Source organism: Mytilus galloprovincialis, chromosome 5 (assembly GCF_965363235.1).
Source record: "Mytilus galloprovincialis chromosome 5, xbMytGall1.hap1.1, whole genome shotgun sequence".
Classification (NCBI taxonomy): Eukaryota; Metazoa; Mollusca; class Bivalvia; order Mytilida; family Mytilidae; genus Mytilus; species Mytilus galloprovincialis.
This window is the reverse complement of record NC_134842.1, coordinates 4,689,336-4,711,930: the sequence shown is the minus strand read 5'-3', so window position 1 is coordinate 4,711,930 and position 22,595 is coordinate 4,689,336. Positions and strand designations below refer to the sequence as shown.

At 34.2% G+C, this 22,595-nt stretch overlaps 1 protein-coding gene across 2 annotated transcripts in view; it reads right to left on the bottom strand.

Moving 5' to 3' along the window:
• The window catches only part of LOC143074995 (uncharacterized), an 88,788-nt gene that overhangs the window by 39,347 nt on the left and 26,846 nt on the right, over nt 1-22,595 (bottom strand). Inside the window, exons 4-6 of one of the 2 annotated variants that reach the window (XM_076250215.1) lie at nt 21,242-21,480; nt 10,310-10,892; nt 7,913-7,939 (exon numbers count right to left, since the gene is read on the bottom strand). In XM_076250215.1, the coding sequence (XP_076106330.1) occupies nt 7,913-7,939; nt 10,310-10,892; nt 21,242-21,480 (849 nt within the window). The remainder of the gene's footprint in view (nt 1-7,912; nt 7,940-10,309; nt 10,893-21,241; nt 21,481-22,595) is intronic. The other variant, XM_076250216.1, reaches the window with a different exon arrangement.

The window sequence follows — 22,595 nt, the reverse complement described above, 5'->3', positions numbered from 1 at the left end:
AAACCTGAGAAATACATAAATCTTAATGCTTTGATGAACGATCAAAGTAATCGTACGCTAGGCCGAACAGAGCTATTCGATGCACTGAATATAGACTCATCTGTTCAACCTTACACTTTATCGTCTTGTAAAGGAAATGTCCAGAAACAAGGCCGTCTTGCTTGCGGGTTAGTAGTAGAACCTTTAGATGGGCGAGTAAGAATGGATTTACCTACTGTAATTGAATGCAACGACATTCCAGAAACAAGAGAAGAAATTCCAGTGCCAGAAATCACAAAATATTACGAACACTTGAAGCGTATTACATTACCGACTATAGATCCTGAGGCACATATTCTCTTATTGATCGGCAGAGACTTGACCAATGCACACCACGTCTATGAGCAAAAACAGGAGCTCAAAACACGCCATTTGCACAACGACTTAGTTTGGGATGGGTCATTATCGGTGAAGTATGCTTAGGCCAAACGCACAAACATAATTCGAAAGTAAACGTGTGTAAAACAAACATTTTAAACAATGGGAGGCCGACATCCTTTGAAGTATGTAAAAACGTCTTTTACATTAAAGAAACTGTCAACACACGCAATCACCAAGATACCATGGAAGATAAGATTTTCCACAGGACAAAGGATGATAATAAGATTGGCATGTCCAAAGAAGACCATGTATTCATAGACATCCTGGAAAAAGAATTTGTCAAAAGTGAAACAGGCAATTGGAGTGCTCCTCTACCGTTCCGGAAGAATAGACCTCGATTACCTTACAACAGATCTCAAGCATTAAGAAGGGCTAGAATGTTCGATCAATCCCTTCAGAAAAGTACAAGTACGAGCAAGCGTCAGCATTTCACAGAATTCATGGGCAACATGTTTCGTAATGGTCATGCCGAAGAAGCTCCAACTTTAGAACAAAACGAGAAATGTTGGTATCTGCCTTTATTTGGAGTGTACCACCATAAGAAAAAAAGATAAGATAAGAGTTGTTTTCGATTATTCGGCTAAACAGGATGGCATATCGTTAAATAATGTTCTACTCTCAGGACCGGTTTTTACAAATAGTTTGGTTGGAGTATTGCTTGGATTCAGAAAAGAACGAATCGCTTTTATCGCTGACATAGAGCAAATGTTTTACTGTTTCAAGGTAAACAGTTCACACCGTAACTATTTACGATTCTTTTGGTACAAGAACAACATTCCTGGAGAGCAACTTATCGAATACAGAATGTGTGTTCACGTCTTTGGAAACACACCGTCTCCAGCAATTGCCACATACGGTCTACGGAAGTGTGTTGAAAAAGAACCAACAGAGAGCGATGTCAAAGAATACGTAATTAGGAACTATTATGTGGATGACGGACTCGCTAATTTCACGAATGAGGAAGAAGCTGTCAGTGTCCTTAAGAGCACTCAACAATCTCTACGTGAAAACGGAAAATTGAAACTTCATAAAATTGCATCGAACAGTGAAAAAGTAATGAACGCTTTCATTCCAGATGAGTTGGCTAAAGAGCTCAAAACCTCAGATCTACACGAAGATGAGCTACCTATTCAGCACAGTCTTGGAATGAGTTGGGACTTGCAACAGGACTCGTTTACTTACAAGTTATCAAATGAAGAAAAACCTATAACACGTAGAGGTGTGTTATCATCAATAAATAGCTTGTTCGACCCATTAGGGTTTATCTCCCCTGTCATTCTACAAGGTAGAATTCTTATGAGAGACATCATTGCCGAAACAACTGACTGGAACTTACCACTATCTAATGATATTCAGCAAAAATGGATCGAATGGAGAGACTCTTTAATGCCAATAGAACAATTTTCAATACGAAGAACATTTGTAGAATCGTCATTCTGTTCAAGCTTGGACAAATAGTTACATATTTTCTCGGACGCCTCGGAACAGGCAATAGCAAGTGTAGCTTTTTTGAGAACATCTGACGCAGAGTTTTCTATCAACACCGGATTCGTATTTGGAAAATGCAAATTGGCACCCAAACATGGCCATACAATACCACGATTAGAACTATGTGCCGCAGTTATGGATGTTGAAATAGGAGAAATAATCTATGAACATCTAGATATGAACTCGGCTGAGATAAAGTACTATACAGATAGTAAAGTAGTGTTAGGTTACATTAACAACCAAGTTAGACGTTTTCAAGTCTATATGTTGCAAACCGAGTTGGTAAAATTAGGAAAGCTTCAAAACCGGAACAATGGACGTATGTAAATACTGATCTTAATCCGGCCGATATATGAACAAGACTTATATTTGCGGATCAGCTACACACTAGTTCTTGGCTTACAGGACCCGCATTTTTACAGGAATCTGACACGCTTAGTCAAAGTATAGCTACTTCGTTACCTCTCATAAATCCTAACACTGACAAAGAAGTGAAAACAGAAATACAAGTAATCAAATCTGTCTTAAAATGTGACACCCTTGGGTCACAAAGATTCAACCGATTCTCCAATTGGTGGAAATTAGTTCGTACCACTTCACGCTTACAGCGACTTGCTAGTAGTTACTCACACAACAAATTAAAGGACAATTTGGAGTCAAACGAGCTTGAAGCTCATCGAAAAGCTGAAATTTTTATCATCAAAGAAGTTCAAAAGGAGGACTTTGGAAGGGAAATCGAGTGTCTCAGGAATAAAAGGCCTCTGCCTAACAACAGTTCCTTATTATCTTTGAGTCCCGTCTTGGACGAAAATGGAATTTTGAGAGTAGGGGGAAGACTTCGAAATGCAAAAATTACATCAAAAGAAAAAACACCGATCCTTATTTCTGGAAAACATCATATTGCTACTTTGCTTGTCCGCCACTACCATAACGATGTACAACACCAAGGGAGACATCTTACTGAAGGTACTATTCGATCTGCTGGGTGGTGGATTACAGGCTGCAAACGACTGGTCTCATCTATAATTTTTAAATGCGTAAAATGTCGACGACTTCGAGGTTCGTTGAGTGAACAGAAAATGGCCGATTTACCAGACGTAAGATTGTCGCCATGCGCACCGTTCAGTTTTGTTGGTGTAGATGTATTTGGACCATGGACAATAGTAACCAGACGCACTAGAGGAGGCGCCGCAAATTCTAAGAGATGGGTAGTCTTATTTACATGCTTAACATCTAGAGCAGTCCACATAGAGGAAATAGAAGAAATGCGTTCTTCTACTTTCATCAACGCTCTACGCCGATTCTATGCACAGGCAAAGTGCAAGAATTCCGTTCTGACAGAGGTTCGAACTTCGTTGGATGTACCGACGCCCTGCAAATCGATGCTTTAAACGTTGAAGATGACGAAGTAAAAACACTTCTCAACAAGAATAGAACAATATGGAAATTTAATACACCTCACTCTTCTCACATGGGTGGCTCATGGGAGCGAATGATTGGAATAGCTCGTAAAATTATAAATAACATGCTTATTGACTTGAGATACAAGAATTTGACTCACGAAGTTTTAACAACATTTATGGCAGAGGTAACAGCCATTATGAACGCCCGACCGATTGTACCAGTCTCCACTGATTCTGAAAATCCTACAATTCTGACACCTTCTCTATTACTAACTCAGAAAACATCTGATCAGGAAGATAGCTTTGAAAATATTACATCAACTACATGTATGTACCAATCACAATGGAAATATGTTCAGACATTAGCTGAGATATTTTGGAAACGTTGGAGTAGGGAATATCTGCAAACATTACAAAAGAAAAAAAAGTGAAAAAAGGAAGTGACAAATTTGAGACAGGGCGACATTATTCTTATGCTAGAAAAAGACATGGTTAGGTCCGAATGGCCAATTGGAACAATATTAAGAACATTCGACAGCGAAAATGACAATTTTGTAAGGAAAATAGAAGTGAGAGTTATTAAACAAGGAAAACCAGTTATTTATGTCCGTCCGATAACAGAGATTGTAAAACTATTGTCTGAGTGATCATATTGAACAATATTTGAACTGTTGATATGTACATTGACTTTATCATTTGAACATTTTAGATAGTAGTTACAAAAATGTGCCTTAGATTAAAGTAGTTTAGTAAATTTTCTTTTTGAGATTTTTTATACGAGGTTAGTTAGCTCATACTTGAAGTCTTGAGTATTTTTGTTTAGAACCTAGGGTGATATTGTTATATCAGACGGGGAGTGTCATGTTACCAGAAAGTCTTATTAATATACTTATTTTTGATAATTCAAAATTCCCGCTTTTTTTGCACGTGCTTTTACTGTGTTAAACACGTGTTATTTCTTATCAGTTTTAATGAGTTTCCCACATGGCATTGTAAAGAAAGTTTCGCTTTCGATATTTTCGATTTTCGTGCAATCTTTGGTAAACTACAGTGTGAGTTAACTTTTATATTATTTTATTTTATAACTTTAAGTAAATATTTCATATTTTAAATAAGTTTAAGCAATTAATTATCTACGTTTTCTTTGTTTGAACTGCCGATTAACGTACACACAGGTCATGTTTGTTTACATCAGTATTTTGTATGTTTTGCACTATGTACACCGTTTATCTTAGAATAAATAATTATTTTAGCGTTAAAGATAAAATATTATTCTTATAATTGTATTTTTCTTATTAAATTAAAGCTAATTAACTTTTAGTAGTACAGAGTTGCTATCGGGTAAAAAATCTATGGAACGCCGTTAGTTCCATCTTTTCACCTGTATTTCTATTTTTATAATTTTTCACTTTATGGAATGCAATTAATGCCAAAGTTGTTTTACGTTAATTTCGCTATATAGTTCGTGTTTGTTTATGTTTTGAACTTATAATTATTCAAAGGAATGTTTATACTTAAAAAAAATAAATGTATGGAGGTCAATGAGTGTCATTTTGACAATTGTTTATTTTCTTGTAATTTTTTATTAAATTACGGCATTTGAGTTTATGATTTTCATTTTTTCTATTTGTAGCTTTTTACTATATGTATTATGAGTTTATCTGCAACGATGAAGCATATTAATAAAGAATTTGAAACTAACGTAGTTTGTAGACTTTACAGATACTGCTTTTACTAATTTTATTTTTGTAATCGCCAACGATTCAATGGTGGAAAAAAACATACCTCATGACACCGTTACTCGATAAAAATAGATATTTTCCTCCTACTGATTCTTATTTGAAATATGCTACTTGTAAAATACAGTCTAAACTAATTGATTTCTATAAAAACTCAGTTGTCAAACAACTTCAACAAGTTCAAGGCAAATCTTACATAATATTTAGTAGCAAAATAACTATTTGAGATGCCATATCAACTGCTAGTCAATTGAAAACTGACCTCAAAATCTCAATGTTAAGTGTATTAAACACAAATAACGTACAGACATTTCATTCCGCTGCAAGTATACTTAGAAAAGACATCGAAACTCTTCCTTCTTCAATTCAGTCAATGTCTTCGTATTTCTTGTAATTTATAGGATGGCTACTCGATGATAATGCAAGAAATGGTACCAGAGAAATTGCGAAAATGATTGGCAATTGGTGTGTCAATCGTTTATTTGGCCAAATTTACTTTTACTCCTTTTCATTTAGGATTGGCTTTACAATTGTACCATGAGTTTGGATCAAAACACCTTGTTTAACATTGAATGCCAATGGATTTTGCGCTTTCTCATGAAAAGTGCCACGCTAACTAATCTATGTAAAGCTATGTGTTGACAACCATGGAATTGAGCAAATTCAAGATAGTGTGTATGTCTCGTAGGATGTTTCCCCAGCATCTTAATTTGCAGACAAGAAAATTGATATCGTCACACCTTCCTAAACCTCCTTGTAGATCTCCTTTAAATCTTGGATGAATTGATAGAGATGGTTTGAAGCTGTTATTTTTTTTTTAGGAACAAATGTCTTCGGACTTCCTACAATACATTGTCTGTACTTGAAAAGACAAATCTGTGCGCTCAAAATAACGCGTTTGCTTTGAGCAGAATCTTTCATGTGTAGAAATATTAAAACATGTCTCGCGACGGTTGATGATATGAGGATGATGGAGATAACGCTTGGTTTTATATAAAGCTTGTTGCACTGGTACACATTGTTCCAGGTTAGGGTAAGGGTCGGCGCGCCTTTAAAAAGGTTAAACGCCGTCACATTATGTATCACTGATGAGTCTCATGTTGACGAAACGCGCGTCTGGCGTACTAAATTATAATCCTGGTACCTTTGATAACTATCCGTCTCAAGTCCCGAGACTGTAATGAATTGATAGTCGTTTGTTTCTATATACCATATTTGTTTCTTTCTTATTTGTTTTGTACATAATCTGGTTGTTATATTTTTCGTCTGTTGTACAGTCATTTTTCATTTCGGGAACTGAAGACTTTGCATTATGAATTTTACTCTTTGGTGAAGCCCGTACGGAACCTATAATTGTTAATTTATGTCTCAGTTGGTCTCATTTGGAGCGTAGTCTCATTTCCAATCATATCACATCTTTTTATATATGGAATACTTTTGAAGTTTGTGGTACGTTGCAAGGAAAAAAAGGAGGGTAAATTTACAAAACCTATAGTGTTATAGATATTAATCAAAGTGAAATTCACAACAACAGATAGTACTATGGAAGCAGTAATTAATGTAAAAAAAACAAAAGCAACGAGTAGTCTTTAAAATAACCTGAAGTATCTGCAAATTAAATTTGAGGTCATACTTGACTGTAGTGTTTTATTGCTTTGGTTTGATACCTCGCCCAATATAATAGTTTTAAAAAAATATTTAAGGTATTGTCCTGCATGACATCTGATTTTCACCTGAAATTGATGTTATTTATGAGGTAATGGTGCTCTAAACATTTTATAGGTTGAGAACTTGATTTTTAAAGTTTTGTTTATAAAACGTCGTTTTAGGAATTGTTTTGATAAAATTATCATAATTACTAAGGTTTATATATAAAAACAACAATTACTAAAGCCAAAACAGTTTTGTTTGTATATAAGTAGAGTTTAGAAATAGAAAAAAATGTCAAAATTGAAACCCTCCCTAATTTTCCCAAAATTTTACATTTGACCTCAATTTTTAAAATCAATGTGACTATATCAAGTCCTGACGACAGGCATATTGTTGTAGTACAAGGTTTCCTCTTTCCAATGATATATTATATAGGTGTGTGTTTGGTGGGGAGATTAAATTAAAAAAAATTTGGCTTCAGTCACCGCACTATGTGGCGTCAGATATTTTTTATTGTGACGTAAAAATTTTACGGTCAATTTTTTTATGTCCAGTAATGGCGGACAAATACCGGTAAGGTTTATTAGATCCAGTGATAAATCTGTTTGTACAGAAACAGCTGTTATTGAAAAAACATATGTTAACATGGCTAAATTCAATGATATAGATTTTCAAAATGATGCTAGTTTACAATTAATACTTGAGAACAATTGCCATTGACAATTTTGAATTCTCTCATATAGTACAACATGTAGTAATAATGATCAAAAACTGTAAATACTTCCTCCATGCTTCCAGCTTCTAAATTTACAATGTTTCAAAATGCCTCTATATGAAATAGTTCCATAATATATATGTTTGTAGTGATGCTATTATTGGACAATTATAGTGTATTTGTTAGATTCATGATTTACCTTTCCTAAACATTTTTTGACTGTTTTAGTTATTTCATTTGTTTATTTGCCTTACATAAATCCATTGTCGGAGGTAAATGATAAATAGATTAATACGTGGCCTTTTCTATATCGGCCCAGGTATCATCCTTCCATATCAGCACCTCTACTATGTCTCTGGTTGATTTGGGGGGTCTCGGGATGATACCCGGACCGATATGGAAAAGGCCATATATTAATCTCTATTTATACAATAATATACAACTAGAAGTCCTACTTATCAATATAATTTGTAACTAAGTGAAAAGTAAATATTTACCTTCAAGTCTCTTTTGTTTGCTTCTGACTGAAATAAGAATAAAATATACAACTGTTGTTTTGTATGCTGTATATTTTCGAAAATTATATTTAACGTTTCACGATTTAGAGTACCGAAAAAAATATAAAATTTAGCTTCTCAACGTAAAACAATATATAAAATTCTGTTGAAATTCCATTCTGCAGAAAAGTGTTTGTCATGAACAGACAACGTTGAAGGGCTAAAAGATTACTAAAAGTAGCATATAGGGTAAACATTAAAAAGAGAAATATATTTTTACGTTGAAAGATCTGATTAATTAACTCAGTAGTATATAGGGTATACATTATAAAGAGAAGGAGACTTTAACGTTGATAGAGCTGATTACTTTACCTAGCTGTGTGAGAATGAGATTTTAACTTTGATAAAACTAATAAATTTAGTAAAAAGTATAACATTATCGAGAAAGGTAGAAATTTACGTTGAAAGAGGGCTGATTGCTTTACCTAGTATTATAGACGGTAAACACTACAGAGTGAAGGAGATTTGAACATTGGCAGAGTTGATTATTGAGGCTATACATTATAGAGAAATAAGATTGATTGATTAATTATCTTAGTAGTATATACATGTAGGATAAATATAACAGAGAACAAAAATTGTTCACGTTGATACAGCTGATAACTTTACTAAGTAGAATTTAGGGTATACATTATAGAGAGAATGTGATGTTATCGATGAACGAACTGACAACTGTACCTAGTAATTCATATTCTAAAACGAATATCCAAATAAGAACAAGTCTGAATAAAGGCAACAGTAGTATACTGGTGTTCAAAAGTCATAAATCGATTGAGCGCAAACAAATCCAGGTTACAAACTTAAACCGAGAGAAACACATCATTATAAGAGTAAAAAACATAGGAACAACAGGAACACCGAAGTGCAAAAAAAAAAACAAACGTAAACATACATAGAAACAAACTATTTGATAACAACTGCCATATTCCTGACTTCGTACATGACATTTATAGAAAAAAATGTTGGTATAACTAAGTTTAATGGCTAGCAAAACCTCCCTCTTTATGACAATGTAAAAAAAGTATCACCTAAATGACAACACTACGTGACAGAAATACAACACAAACACATCCTAGAACATTCATCACAGAAAAAACGCACAAAACATATTATAAAAGTCTACACAACAACGATCATATTCCATCAATGACAGACACCACAGGATATCAGAAACAGTGACGCGCTTATGTAACTAACATGCAGTCTCGACCTTTATACGAGCATCACTGAAGAGACATGTATTGTCGAAATGCGCATCTGGTGCAAGAAAATTGGTACCGTTATTTTAATTACTACCACTGGGTCGATGCCTCTGCTGGTGGACTATTAGTCCCCGAGGGTATCACCACCCCAGTAGACAGTACTTCGGTACTGTCATGAAAATACGGATTTTTGTGCTATTAAAATTTGCTGTTACAAAATGATAGAATTTATTATAAATCAAGGAATGTATCTCCCTCGTGCAAAGCTCTGATTCCTTTCACGGATTTGGCTATACTTTTTGGACCTTTTGCATTATAGCTCTTCATCTTTTATATAAGCTTTGGATTTCAAATATTTTGGCCACGAGCATCACTGATAAGACATGTATTGTCAAAATGCGCATCTGGTGCAAGAAAATTGGTACCGTTAATTTAATTGTACAACTTTTTTTTACAATTCTCGTCTTAACAATTTTCATGACAATGATGGTATATATCGAAAGGTAATATCATAATTATTTGGACTACAAACAATAAGGCATAGCACATTATCCAACCGCAATCTTAACAGAAAAATCAAAATAAATACATGAATGTTGGATGTACAAAATACCGAGACACATCGTAAAATAAACAATAGACAATGAATCGGGTAGATAATATATATCAGAATTTCGTGTGTATTTTAAATGATATGCCTGGTACTTTTGATATCTATTTCGGTCAAAATGACATCTAATTAACCATTTGCTATTAGAATTGTGTAGGTCTGTTAGATTTCATTCTAAGTTTCAATCATCGTGTTTACCTGTACAAGAATGCGTTCATGTGGATCGAATCAGTTAATCAAATGGTTTAACCTTGTTTCACTTTCAATGTGGACATTCTATTCCTTTTAGTAACTGAGACGTTCTTATTCATTATGAAGTCGGTGATGTGCCCTGGTCTAATTATCTTGTTAACGTGTTTATAGTCACAAAGCCATGGTATGCAATTTAATAAAGAGCAGAGGGATACATACAAAGGGGACACAGTTAAAGTCTGATAGTTGTATTGGGCGATATCATTGACACCGAATAGGGATTGATACTAAATATTGTTTTATGATGACAACTGAATTCTTAACTAACATTACCTGATGTGACATCAGTATCATGTTGTTTCTCCTTTATATCATGAATTTGTTTTTCACATTTTTCTAGCTGCCCATCATGCATAACCAAATGTTCCTGAAGTTGTATCACCTGTCCGTCATGCATTACCAAATGTTCTCCGTGTTCTTTTAGCATCTTGTCATGTTGTTCATATTCAATTTCAAGTTTGTCTATTCGTGTAATTAGATTCTCTATATCATTCTGTTTCTTATCTGATTGGTTTTGCAATCCTTTCATGATTTCTTTATTCGTTTTTATATCGTTCTTACATGTCTCTAATTCCTTAGTACATGCATCTATAGTTCCTTTGTAGTCAGAGAGTTTGGTTGTCAGTTCCTGTGTTTCAGCTTCCATTTTATGAATTTTCTCTACCAGCTCTTCTTCATTCGTGGTAAGAAGATCAAGTGATAATTGATGACTGTTGATCTTGTCAGTCATTCCCTGAAGTGATTTTTCACAGTTTCTTAGTTCCAGTAACATATCCTTTAGGGATGTATCCAGAATAACATGTTGGGCAGATCGCGCTTCAATCAGTAGTGTTTGTCCACCAAGACGTCCAATAGCCTAAACAAATGGTACATACAAAGTTAACATGGTTAAGTTCATCACAAAAAATAAAAGAGACAAACATTCTAGGGTGTTTATGTATGTGTTAAATGTAAAGCTGTTGTGGTGATAAGATTTTTTTTCAAAATCTCATACATACTTTTTTTAAGAATTGCTTGGGCATAATCCTGTAGGAATATAAAATATAATATGCCAATACTTTTGAAAATATTTAAATGCATTTAAAAGATAATCACAGTAAGGTAAAACAAATATTGAATGCCATTAAAATGTGTCTATATCTTTAATAGCTTTCATAAGTATTCATACCTAAATATGTTTGTAATTTGCCATAAAATACCATATTATTTATTTATACCCTTGATTTTTTTTTTATTATATTTACATGATGGAATTTGTAATTTACGTAGCTGTCTATCATAGCATTCACAACGCATTCACAACAACCATTGCAGTTTAACAAACATGTTTCAAATTATTTATATTTATATGACAGAGGATTTGTTTTAGAAGTGTCCAATTTCTAAAGCCTAGGCCATTTTAAATTGTTTGGTTCAAAACTTTTTTGTTTAGAAAAATGATCCACCATTAGAAAATATTGACTCAAATTGATATGTTTGACGATGAAATTACAATTCACTGTGTCGCGCAAGGCATCCATGATTCACATACATAACAATTATAAATAGTCAACAATAAAAAAACCCAGACAATGGTGATGAATCATTATAGCATAACTGAATATCAATTGCCATAAACGAACAGTTATGGGTATGGATAATCCTACATCATGTCACTACTGTTTTCTTATATTGTGGCATGTACAAGGTCATGCAGTTTATCATACATTTATTATATATTTACATTTAATTTCTTGGATGTGTATCGCTTGATACTTTTGTCTATGAAAACATTTTTTGGGGTATAGTTGTAATTGACTTTGCACTATCTTACGGTGTTTATATTTCGCAACACATTCGCTATGTCGGTTTCTGTTTTTATGTTTTAGATTCTAGCAAACGTAATCTGTGTGCCTGTTTTGAATTGTGATTAAATATCTGACACCGAATTGGTTTCTGACACAAAATGAATGTGGTCTAAGAACTTTAAAAGAAAATTTTCCTATTATTTAAATCAAACTAAGTTTAATGTTGAACCCTTTGCACCTTTATAACGTAGACCAACTTGAAAACGGGACCAAAAATTAAGAATCTTAATACTTAAGTACACGGTTAGATTCGGTATATCAAATAACCCCAATAATTCAATTTTTGATGAAATCAACAAAGTTGAATTTTGGACCCTTTTGGACCCTAATTCCTAAACTGTTGTGACCAAAACCCCTAAAATCTATCCCAACCTTATTGTTGTGATTATAAACCCTGTGTGGTAAATTTTTATTGATTTCTTTTTACTTATACTAAAGTGATTATCCGGAAATCATCCGTCTTTGGACAACGCTGACGACGATGACGACGACGACGACATGATACAATGTACAAATATACGACTAACAAACTTTTATTTTTTGCGGTTGTATAAAAAATGCGTTCGGTAACCCGAACAACTAACTAAGATGGCAGTCATGGCTAAAAATATAATATAGGAGTAAAATGTAGATTTGTGCTTTTATCTCTACAACCAAAGCATTTACAGCAAATCTGACATGGAGAAAAAGACAATAACAATCAAAACCAAGGAGTAAACAAAGAATCATAAAACCAAATAAGAAATAAGAAACAACGAACTACACTAAAAACCGGGAGTGAAATCAAGTCTTCCGGAAGGGTTAGCATGTCCTGCACCGTATACGTCACCCGTTGTATTATTTCTTTGTTCATTTCGGTAATGATGGAAGTTTATCATGACTGAGAAAGAATATCAGACATGATTTCTGACACACTTTTGTCATAATGTCCAATCAGCTTATGATGGAGACCGTAAACTTTCTTGAGTGATGACCAAAATTTGATTGATTCATAGCCCTGTCTTAGCAACTTTTGAAAAAAAGCAGTATTCCTCGCGACCGTTCAACAAATTCAACGTACACATATACTCCATATGCTGGTACCGCTTGGATGTTGCTACACAGAAATGGAAAGTTGACTATAGGAAAATGAAAATCATCGCGTTTGTCATGAATTTTGGCATTTAACCCACCATCAGTAGTCATTTCGAGAAAAGGGTCTAAATATGAAGCAGATTTATCTGTGTCGGTTTAGCAGGTCAAAATCTATCTGCCCTGAACTGTTAAGATGAATCGTACAACCATTTGTTGGGTTGCCGCCCCTGAGTTGATAATTTTAAGCAAATTTTGCCGTTTTTGGTTATTATCTTGAATATTATTATAGATAGAGATAAACTGTAAACAGCAATAATGTTCAGCAAAGGAAGATATACAAATAAGTCGACATGACCAAAATGGCTGTTGACTCCTCAATGAGTTATTATCCTTTATAGTCAATTTCAAAAAAATTCTGGAATGTTTTACAAAAATCTTCTCCTCTGAAACTACTAAGACAAATTTAACCTACCTTGTCCATAATCATCAAAAGGGTAACTAGTTTAAGAAAGAAAAATCGATGACTCAGCCCGCGAACCAAGATGGCCGACTTGGCTAAAAATAGTACATAGGGTAAAATGCAGTTTTTAGCTCATATCTCTGAAACCAAAGCATACATTGTTAATTAACTACACTTATAACAAAATATATATTTACTTGATCATGGCGGGCGGAAGTGTATTATTTGAAAACTTTTAATTTGTTATGGGGTTGACACGAAACACATAAACATACATATAAATTAGGCCTGTATCGCTGAAATGATCTTTTTGTTTCAAAATTCTTAACTTGACACCTTCGTTTTGTGTGGGAAACCTGAGAGATTTTCAAAAACGTTCGATTTATATAATCCGGAAATTCAGCTCCGTGAAATTTTGGTAGAGTTCCCTATTTTATATTTTCTCCCAAAATTAGGTCATCGTATATCGCCAGCTGGACATTTATCATTTCGTTTGGATAGTTTGCATCAAAGAAAAGGTAAGCATTAATATATATGCAAACATTTCTAGCCGTCAGTGAAATTTGTTTTTAGTGGACCAGTGGAATAACCTGTCTCTTGACTGTCAGATTTAACAGGTGAAGGCAAGGACTCCCAGGTCGGAATGCTTTTTCATATGTTTTCAGTTGGATTTAAATAATGAGAACTGGAACCTTACGCGAGGAGAAATTCTCACGATAGTAGAAGGGTCTGTAGAAGCTTAACTTAGGGAATGGTCATTGTTTATCAGCTGAGGGGTATGTTCAAATTTATTGACCCCCCCCCCAAAAAAACAACGTTATGAACCACATAATGACCCCCCTCCCCTTACCACATAGCTTCAAAACTTTGACCCCCAAACAAAAATCCCTACCGATTGCCATCAGTGATATTTGTTTTAGTGGACCAGTGGAATAACCTGTCTCTTAATTGTCAGATTTAACAGGTGAAGGTAAGGACTCCCAGGTCGGAATGCTTTTTCATATGTTTTCAGTTGGATTTAAATAATGAGAACTGGAACCTTACGCGAGGAGAAATTCTCTCTATAGTAGGACATTTCCCAGATCCCAGATAAGGTGTCTGTAGAAGCTAAACTTAATATAGTTATGTTCTCGAGAGCAACAAAAACAGTGTGCAAGAGGATTAGATCTGAGTACAGAGGTAGTACATATAGGTATAAAGTTGAAAGGAAAGGGGATTAATCTTTGATTTTTGGGGAGGATGATTTTGAAAATGAATATCATATCCACATGTTCACTGAATAAAATAAGCATAACAGATGAAAATGAATATTCAATTTGGAAAATATTACTTCTGCCCCCCCCCCCCCCCAATTATCAAATGGTCATCTAAGCCAAATAATTATGACGTCTTGACCATGTTGAAAGGCTATTTTTTTTTTCTGTGACACGTTCCTTTGGACTAACGATTATCTACACATTTGTCAATTTGTTAGCTATTTTATTATTTTTCTGTAACACCTTGCTTTGGACTAATGGTCATCTACTTGTCAATTTGTTATACCTTACATAAATGGGGAGACCTGCAATTACTTCACAATTAATAGGCTGTTTTGAAACATTTCACAGTACTTGCATTTGTTGAATCAGATGAAACACTAGGCATAGTTTTAGTTGTACATGAGTACTGTCACGAGACTTTGACTCCATAATGGATGACTGGGAGAGTTAAATAGATTAGCTTCTGCAGCTGACATGTCTGATACATTCATTTCATTGGAATGTCTTTTTTTCGAAAGTAAAATACATTACACTCTGTATAAAATCGTCAATACCTCTCTCTCTCTCTATCTTCATGTATCTAGATTTTTTTTGCATGCATGCAAGTGTGTCCACACCAGCCTCGTGTATATACATGTATATATTTATCAAAATTGCATAGACCTTATGTCTAGATGTATTCCATTCGTCCACACCAGCCTTGTGTATATCATGTATATATATAGTACATATAGGTATATCATGTACTGTAGTACGCCGCTAGATTAAAACTGACGTGGAAAGGTAACACATGGCCAGCGAAAGCTCTTTTTATGAGAGCCCAGGTGGTCGTGTGGTCTAGCGGGACGGCTGCAGTGCAGGCGATTTGGTGTCACGATATCACAGTAGCATGGGTTCGAATCCCGGCGAGGGAAGAACCAAAAATTTGCGAAAGCAAATTTACAGATCTAACATTGTTGGGTTGATGTTTAGACGAGTTGTATATACATTATGTACACAGCCATTTATCACCATCATTGATGGCGATCCGATGGATACATCTGTTGTAGGGTTGTCACTGACTCAGACGTACTTATGAATATAATTATTTTCTGTGACTGTATCTTACATTAATTTGTAGGATCCTTTACTTTAGATAATTTAGCTGATCTGTAACAATAATATCTTCATGCCTTATATATCATGTACTGTAGTACGCCGCTAGATTAAAACTGACGTGGAAAGGTAACACATGGCCAGCGAAAGCTCTTTTTATGAGAGCCCAGGTGGTCGTGTGGTCTAGCGGGACGGCTGCAGTGCAGGCGATTTGGTGTCACGATATCACAGTAGCATGGGTTCGAATCCCGGCGAGGGAAGAACCAAAAATTTGCGAAAGCAAATTTACAGATCTAACATTGTTGGGTTGATGTTTAGACGAGTTGTATATACATTATGTACACAGCCATTTATCACCATCATTGATGGCGATCCGATGGATACATCTGTTGTAGGGTTGTCACTGACTCAGACGTACTTATGAATATAATTATTTTCTGTGACTGTATCTTATATTAATTTGTAGGATCCTTTACTATAGATAATTTAGCTGATCTGTAACAATAATATCTTCATGCCTTATATATCATGTACTGTAGTACGCCGCTAGATTAAAACTGACGTGGAAAGGTAACACATGGCCAGCGAAAGCTCTTTTTATGAGAGCCCAGGTGGTCGTGTGGTCTAGCGGGACGGCTGCAGTGCAGGCGATTTGGTGTCACGATATCACAGTAGCATGGGTTCGAATCCCGGCGAGGGAAGAACCAAAAATTTGCGAAAGCAAATTTACAGATCTAACATTGTTGTGTTGATGTTTAGACGAGATGTATATATATATATATATATATATATAAGTACGTCTGAGTCAGTGACAACTCTACAACAGATTTATCCATCGGATCGCCATCAATGATGGTGATACATGGCTGTGTACATAATGTATATACAACTCGTCTAAACATCAACCCAACAATGTTAGACCTGTAAATTTGCTTTCGCAGGACGGCTGCAGTGCAGGCGATTTGGTGTCACGATATCACAGTAGCATGGGTTCGAATCCCGGCGAGGGAAGAACAAAAAATTTGCGAAAGCAAATTTACAGGTCTAACATTGTTGGGTTGATGTTTAGACGAGTTGTATATATATATATAATATATATATATATATATATATATATATATATATATATATATATATATATATATATATATATATATATATATATATATATATATTTATCCACAGAAAAACTTTTTCACTGCTATGAATATTGATGTAGGCGCGAAACAATTACATACAGTCATACACAAGCGTAAATTATACATTTATTTTAGTAAAAAAATTACTACTTTTTAGTACATTTTTACACTGATGCAAATACATGTACATGTACTAATACAAATGTATTGATTCAGTGGTCATGGTAATAGACACTGAAAACTTTATTTTTTCTTCACCTGTTTACCAAGATAAGGTGGAAGTTTGTTCTTATTTCAAGAGAGAGGCACTCAGGATGTATTTATTTGTGCATGTAGTGACATCTACTTGCTTTTTACTAACTATTTTTTATCAGAAATTTGTATTTTTATATATTTGTATTTGAGTTTTATATACATGTACATAGACATTTTATTTACATCTTATATAATTAATTTACATGTCTATTTTCAGGACCGACGATCCGTGCAGTTAGGCATGTTTGTTTTTGGTGTTCAAGAAGTATATCACTGGATTGAGCTCTCTGTCTAAGTGTATTAATAAAGTGCTTTGCATTAAGCTCAGTTCATTGTTATGCCAATGCATTCTTTCTGATATAAACAACTAAAGTAAGATCGTTGAAATTGTCATCACCAGGAATTATTGAAGCAGCATCCACTGAGCATGAATAGTTTAAGATAGATTAAATTATTTTAGATGCATTTGAAACAAATACTTTGCATCCAGATAGCCAAATAAAAAAAAGTACATTGAAATATACCAAACATTCCTACCTGGAATATGATGCTAGGTGGTTTTGTCACCTTTTTAACCATTTGCACTATCTACTGAAGAGTCCTGAGTTCAACTGGTTATTCATTCATACATATGGACGAAACGCATAAGGCTAACTAGACCATACCCGCGACATCGCGGGTCCTTGACTGAATTAAAAGAACCTATCCCTTAGTTTTAGCCTGGATTTTTAGAATTCGTATTGTCATATGGTAAAGTCACGCTGATTATAAGGTGCACAGTTATTCCCTGTATAATGACGAAGTTCAGGTGTGATAATTATCCGTGTTTATAGCAAATATATATACAAAGAAAATGGTTCGCCTTAGCAGGGTGAAATTTAAAAGCGCATAAACTATATGATACCATGTGAGAAATATCTAAGCGACATATTGCGAAACAAACATTTATCGCAAGAACAAAATTTTGCGGAAAAAAAAAATAATAAAAATAATCAGAAGAAAAACAATAAGTCTTTCCACAGAAAAGTGGAAAGACTTAATAATAATCAGAAGAAAAACAATAAGTCTTTCCACAGAAAAGTGGAAAGACTTAATAATAATCAGAACAAATACAATAAGTCTTTTCACAAAAAAGTGAAAAGACTTAATAATCAGAAGAAAAACAATAAGTCTTTCCACAGAAAAGTGGAAAGACTTAATAAATTGGATATACCATGTTATTAAAATTATTTCATTCTGGTAAGTTTGTCTTTTATCATGTTTATATAACTTCAATCAGGCCATGGAGAATCTAAGATAAAGACAATTTCAAAGAAAGAATTAAAAAATATATGTGTGATACAACAGACAGAAGTGTACTTTCTTGCTCATCTAGCCCCTTGTGCATGCCAGGTATTATCATCACTTTGAACCATTAGACATCTAAGAAACAATGTCGAACATGTAAAGGGAATCTTTCACTAATGATACTGGGATGATCCGTGACTACAGTGTTCCAAGTAAGAAATGCCCATCACAATGGACATAATTAGAACCATACGCGTAGAACATACATACAGGTTCTTATAAACCATCTTGCATATCAAAATTACATATAATGTAGAAATGCAGCTTATGTGTTCCTCTACTAATTTTTAGTATTTTTAGTGTTTGGTACTGGTCTGATATTGAAGATGGCTGTCACTGTGGAACACTATGGGGGGGGGGGGGGGGAAACAGATTTTTTTTTATCAGAAAACACCGTCAAACATTCAAACATATTATCCACATTGATCTGTGTCCACACTTGTTCATTATATCAAAATCTTTCTGTCCTGAAATTTTTAAACCAATCAGACAACCTGTTGTTGGGTTGCAGTCTCTGATTTGGTCATATTAAGCAACTTTTGCAGCTTTTGGTTATTATCTTGAATATTATCATAGATAGAGATAAACTGTTAACAGCAGTAATAAGTCAACATGACCAAAGTGGTCAATTGACCCCTTAAGGAGTTGTTATCCTTTAAAATCAATGTTTACCAATTATCCTCACTTTTTAAAAGTTCAGTAAGTTTTTACAAAAGAATTTTACACTGTAACTACTGGGCCAAGTTCATTATAGATAGAGAACATTGTAAGCAGTAATAATGTTCAGTAAAGTAAGATCTACAAACACATTACCATCATCAATATACAATTTTGTCATGAATCAATCTGTGTCCTTTGTATGATATGCACAAAATCCCAGGTGAGCGACACATGCTCTTTAGAGCCTCTAGTTTATATTGAGGATGTACTTAGGTGAGGTTTTGGAATTTGTGTCAGATGTTCTGACTCCCTACTATACAAGGTAAAATATTTTGCCCCATTTCACCCATATATCTTTTTATATAAGACTTAATAACTCTTGAAAGGTTATTTACCATCCTTTAAGCAGATTTTTGTTCTTACTTTAGATATGAGACCCATATAATACATATGCAAATATAAGGTTAAAGTCTAACTGATCTCTTCCCTGCCATATTTTAAAATTCAAATATCTCGAAAAGGAGCTCCATTATCTATCAATATCTTTATCTGATGCTCTTCCGACTCATATATTAATTATAAATTCTTGATTTATTTAATGTCACCTAAGTACATACTTAAGCAGAAAACTTTACAATTGATGACGACTTCGGTATAGCAACAACTACCTTTAGTGTTCCGCGACATATATTGGTAGCTACAAAAACTAGAGGCTCTCAAGAGCCTGTGTCGCTGACCTTGGTCTATGTGCATATTAAACAATGGACATAGATAAATTCATGACAAAATTGTGTTTTGGTGATCATGATGTGTTTGTAGATCTTACTTTACTGGACATTCTTCTTGCTACAATTATCTCTATCTATAATGAACTTGGCCCAGTAATTACAGTGGAAAATATATACTAAAAATTTACAAAAATTTACAAAACTTTATGAAAATTGTTAAAAAATGACTATAAAGGGCAATATCTCCTTAAGGGGAAAACTGACGATTTTGGTCATTTGACTTATTTGTAGATCTTACTTTGCTCAACATTATTGCTGTTTGCAGTTTATCTATATCTATTATAATATTCAAGATAATAACCAAAAACTGCCAAATTTCCTTAAAATTACTAATTCTTGGGCAGCAACCCAACAACAGGTTGTCTGTTTTGCCTGAAAATTTCAGGGCAGATAGATCTTGCCCTGATAAAGAATTTATCCCCCTGTCAGATTTGCTCTTAATGCTTTGGTTTCAGAGATATAAGCAAAAATCTACATTTCGCCCCTATGTACTATTTTTAGCCATGGCGGCCATCTTGGTTGGTTGGCAGGGTCACGCCACACATTTTAAAAACTAGATACCCAAATGATGATGCTGGCCAAGTTTGGTTAAATTTTGCCTAGTAGTTTCAGAGGAGAAGATTTTTTAAAAGAATACTAAAATTTAAGAAAAATGGTTAAAAATTGACTATAAAGAACAATAACTCTTTAATGGGTCAACTGACAATTTTGGTCATGTTGACTTATTTGTAGATCTTACTTTGCTGAACATTATTGCTGATTACAGTTTATCTCTATCTATAATAATAATCAAGATAAATAAGCAAAAACTACAAAATTTCCTTAAAATAACTAATTCAGGGGCAGCAACCCAACAACAGGTTGTATGATTTGTCTGAAAATTTCAGGGCAGATAGATCTTGACCTAATAGATTATTTAACCCCCAAGTCAGATTTGCTCTAAATGCATTGGTTTTAGAGTTAAAAGCCAAAATCTACATTTTACCCCTCTGTTCTATTTTTAGCCATGGCGGCCATCTTGGTTGGTTGGCAGGGTCACGCCACACATTTTTTAAACTTGAAACCCCAATGATGATTGTGGCCAAGTTTGGATTAATTTGGCCCAGTAGTTTCAGAGGAGAAGATTTTTGTAAAAGCTAACGACGGACGACGGACGACGGACGCAAAGTGATGGGAAATGCTCACTTGGCCCTTTGGGCCAGGTGAGCTAAAAAAACTAGTTGCTGTAAATATTTAAAAATACACTCTTACTAATTTTGCCATCCATAGTTGTAAACTTACCGGCTCTAAATTCCTACAATGCCAATTGAAATCTGCTGCTGTCAATTCTCCCTTGTGATGTGAAACAAAATTTCTGTACCATTTAACACGGGCAAGGTCTGCTAGATAGGAAGTGTCAGTTGCCGGTGGAAACTTATCCCAACCTTTATCATTAGCATATTCTACAGTATATGGCTTCATGTTCCGTAAGAGACAAATCATCAATGTGGTATCAAATTGATCTGAATTAACGATGTGTCCTGTAATAGAAATAGTATATATACCCATAACCAGAAATGTTATCATTGATGATACTAGTAACATACATTTTTTTGTTTGTTTGAGGATATAACATAGAGAATTAAAATTAGAAGGTGTATGGAAAAAAATAAACATTTTCGAAAAGTCGTTTTTACATACACTGACCAGAACAAGCAGGACCGTATCAAAACGTCGACATATGCTAAATGAATAACCTCATAAAACTTTAGACTCAGCAGAAGGAAAAAATATTTATTCTGTAATTGGTTTTGTATATTTTTTTCTTCAGAATCTGAGCTATAAACACCAAGTGCTCTAAATAGTTTTAGATTTATTTTAATGAGGACCTTGTGATAATCAATCTGTTTAATTGTCGAAAAATTTCGTTTTCTATTTTGTAGTAACGGTTGTGAGGGAACAGTTGCATCCATGTTTGCAACCATCTCTGCTGTTAATGGTGGTTTAGGGGGTAGCATTACCCTCTGGTGGCAGATGGATTTGCTGCTCTGTCGGCAATTCTCCTCTTGTTATCGGATTCGAAAGATAAGAAACGACATCAGTTCGTTTCTCATTCAGTTAATTGTTGAATATTTAGATGAAATATGCTATATACGATTTGACTTTCTTGGACAACAGAACGATGCACATGAGTTTATGCTCCTGTGATTAAATGGAATTCCAGATGACGGTTTTTTTTTCAGACAAAATTTATCTAAATCGGTATTCTATTATAATGAGACAATACACAGGTCGAAAGTCTACCAATCTAAATAAAAAAATTAAGAAATTCAACAGACTGTTAACAAAATTTACAATTAACAAATTGCAGTACAATATATAATTCACGACACTGCGGCGATTCCAAATGAACTAATAACCTGCCGTTACTGATATCGTCGACGTCAGCTGACAGCCTGTTCCCTTAAATAAAGTATCGTATTATCTACTAGTAAATATTTATACGTAATCATTACGTTCCTGTAACTGTGTAATACACAAAGCCCCTCCCCTTTTTTGTTACAAGGAGCAATATGATGTGGCAATTCTCAGATACTAAAGAGAGACAATAACGTAACATATCATTAAACATATTTGTTCATGCAGTATTTAAAAT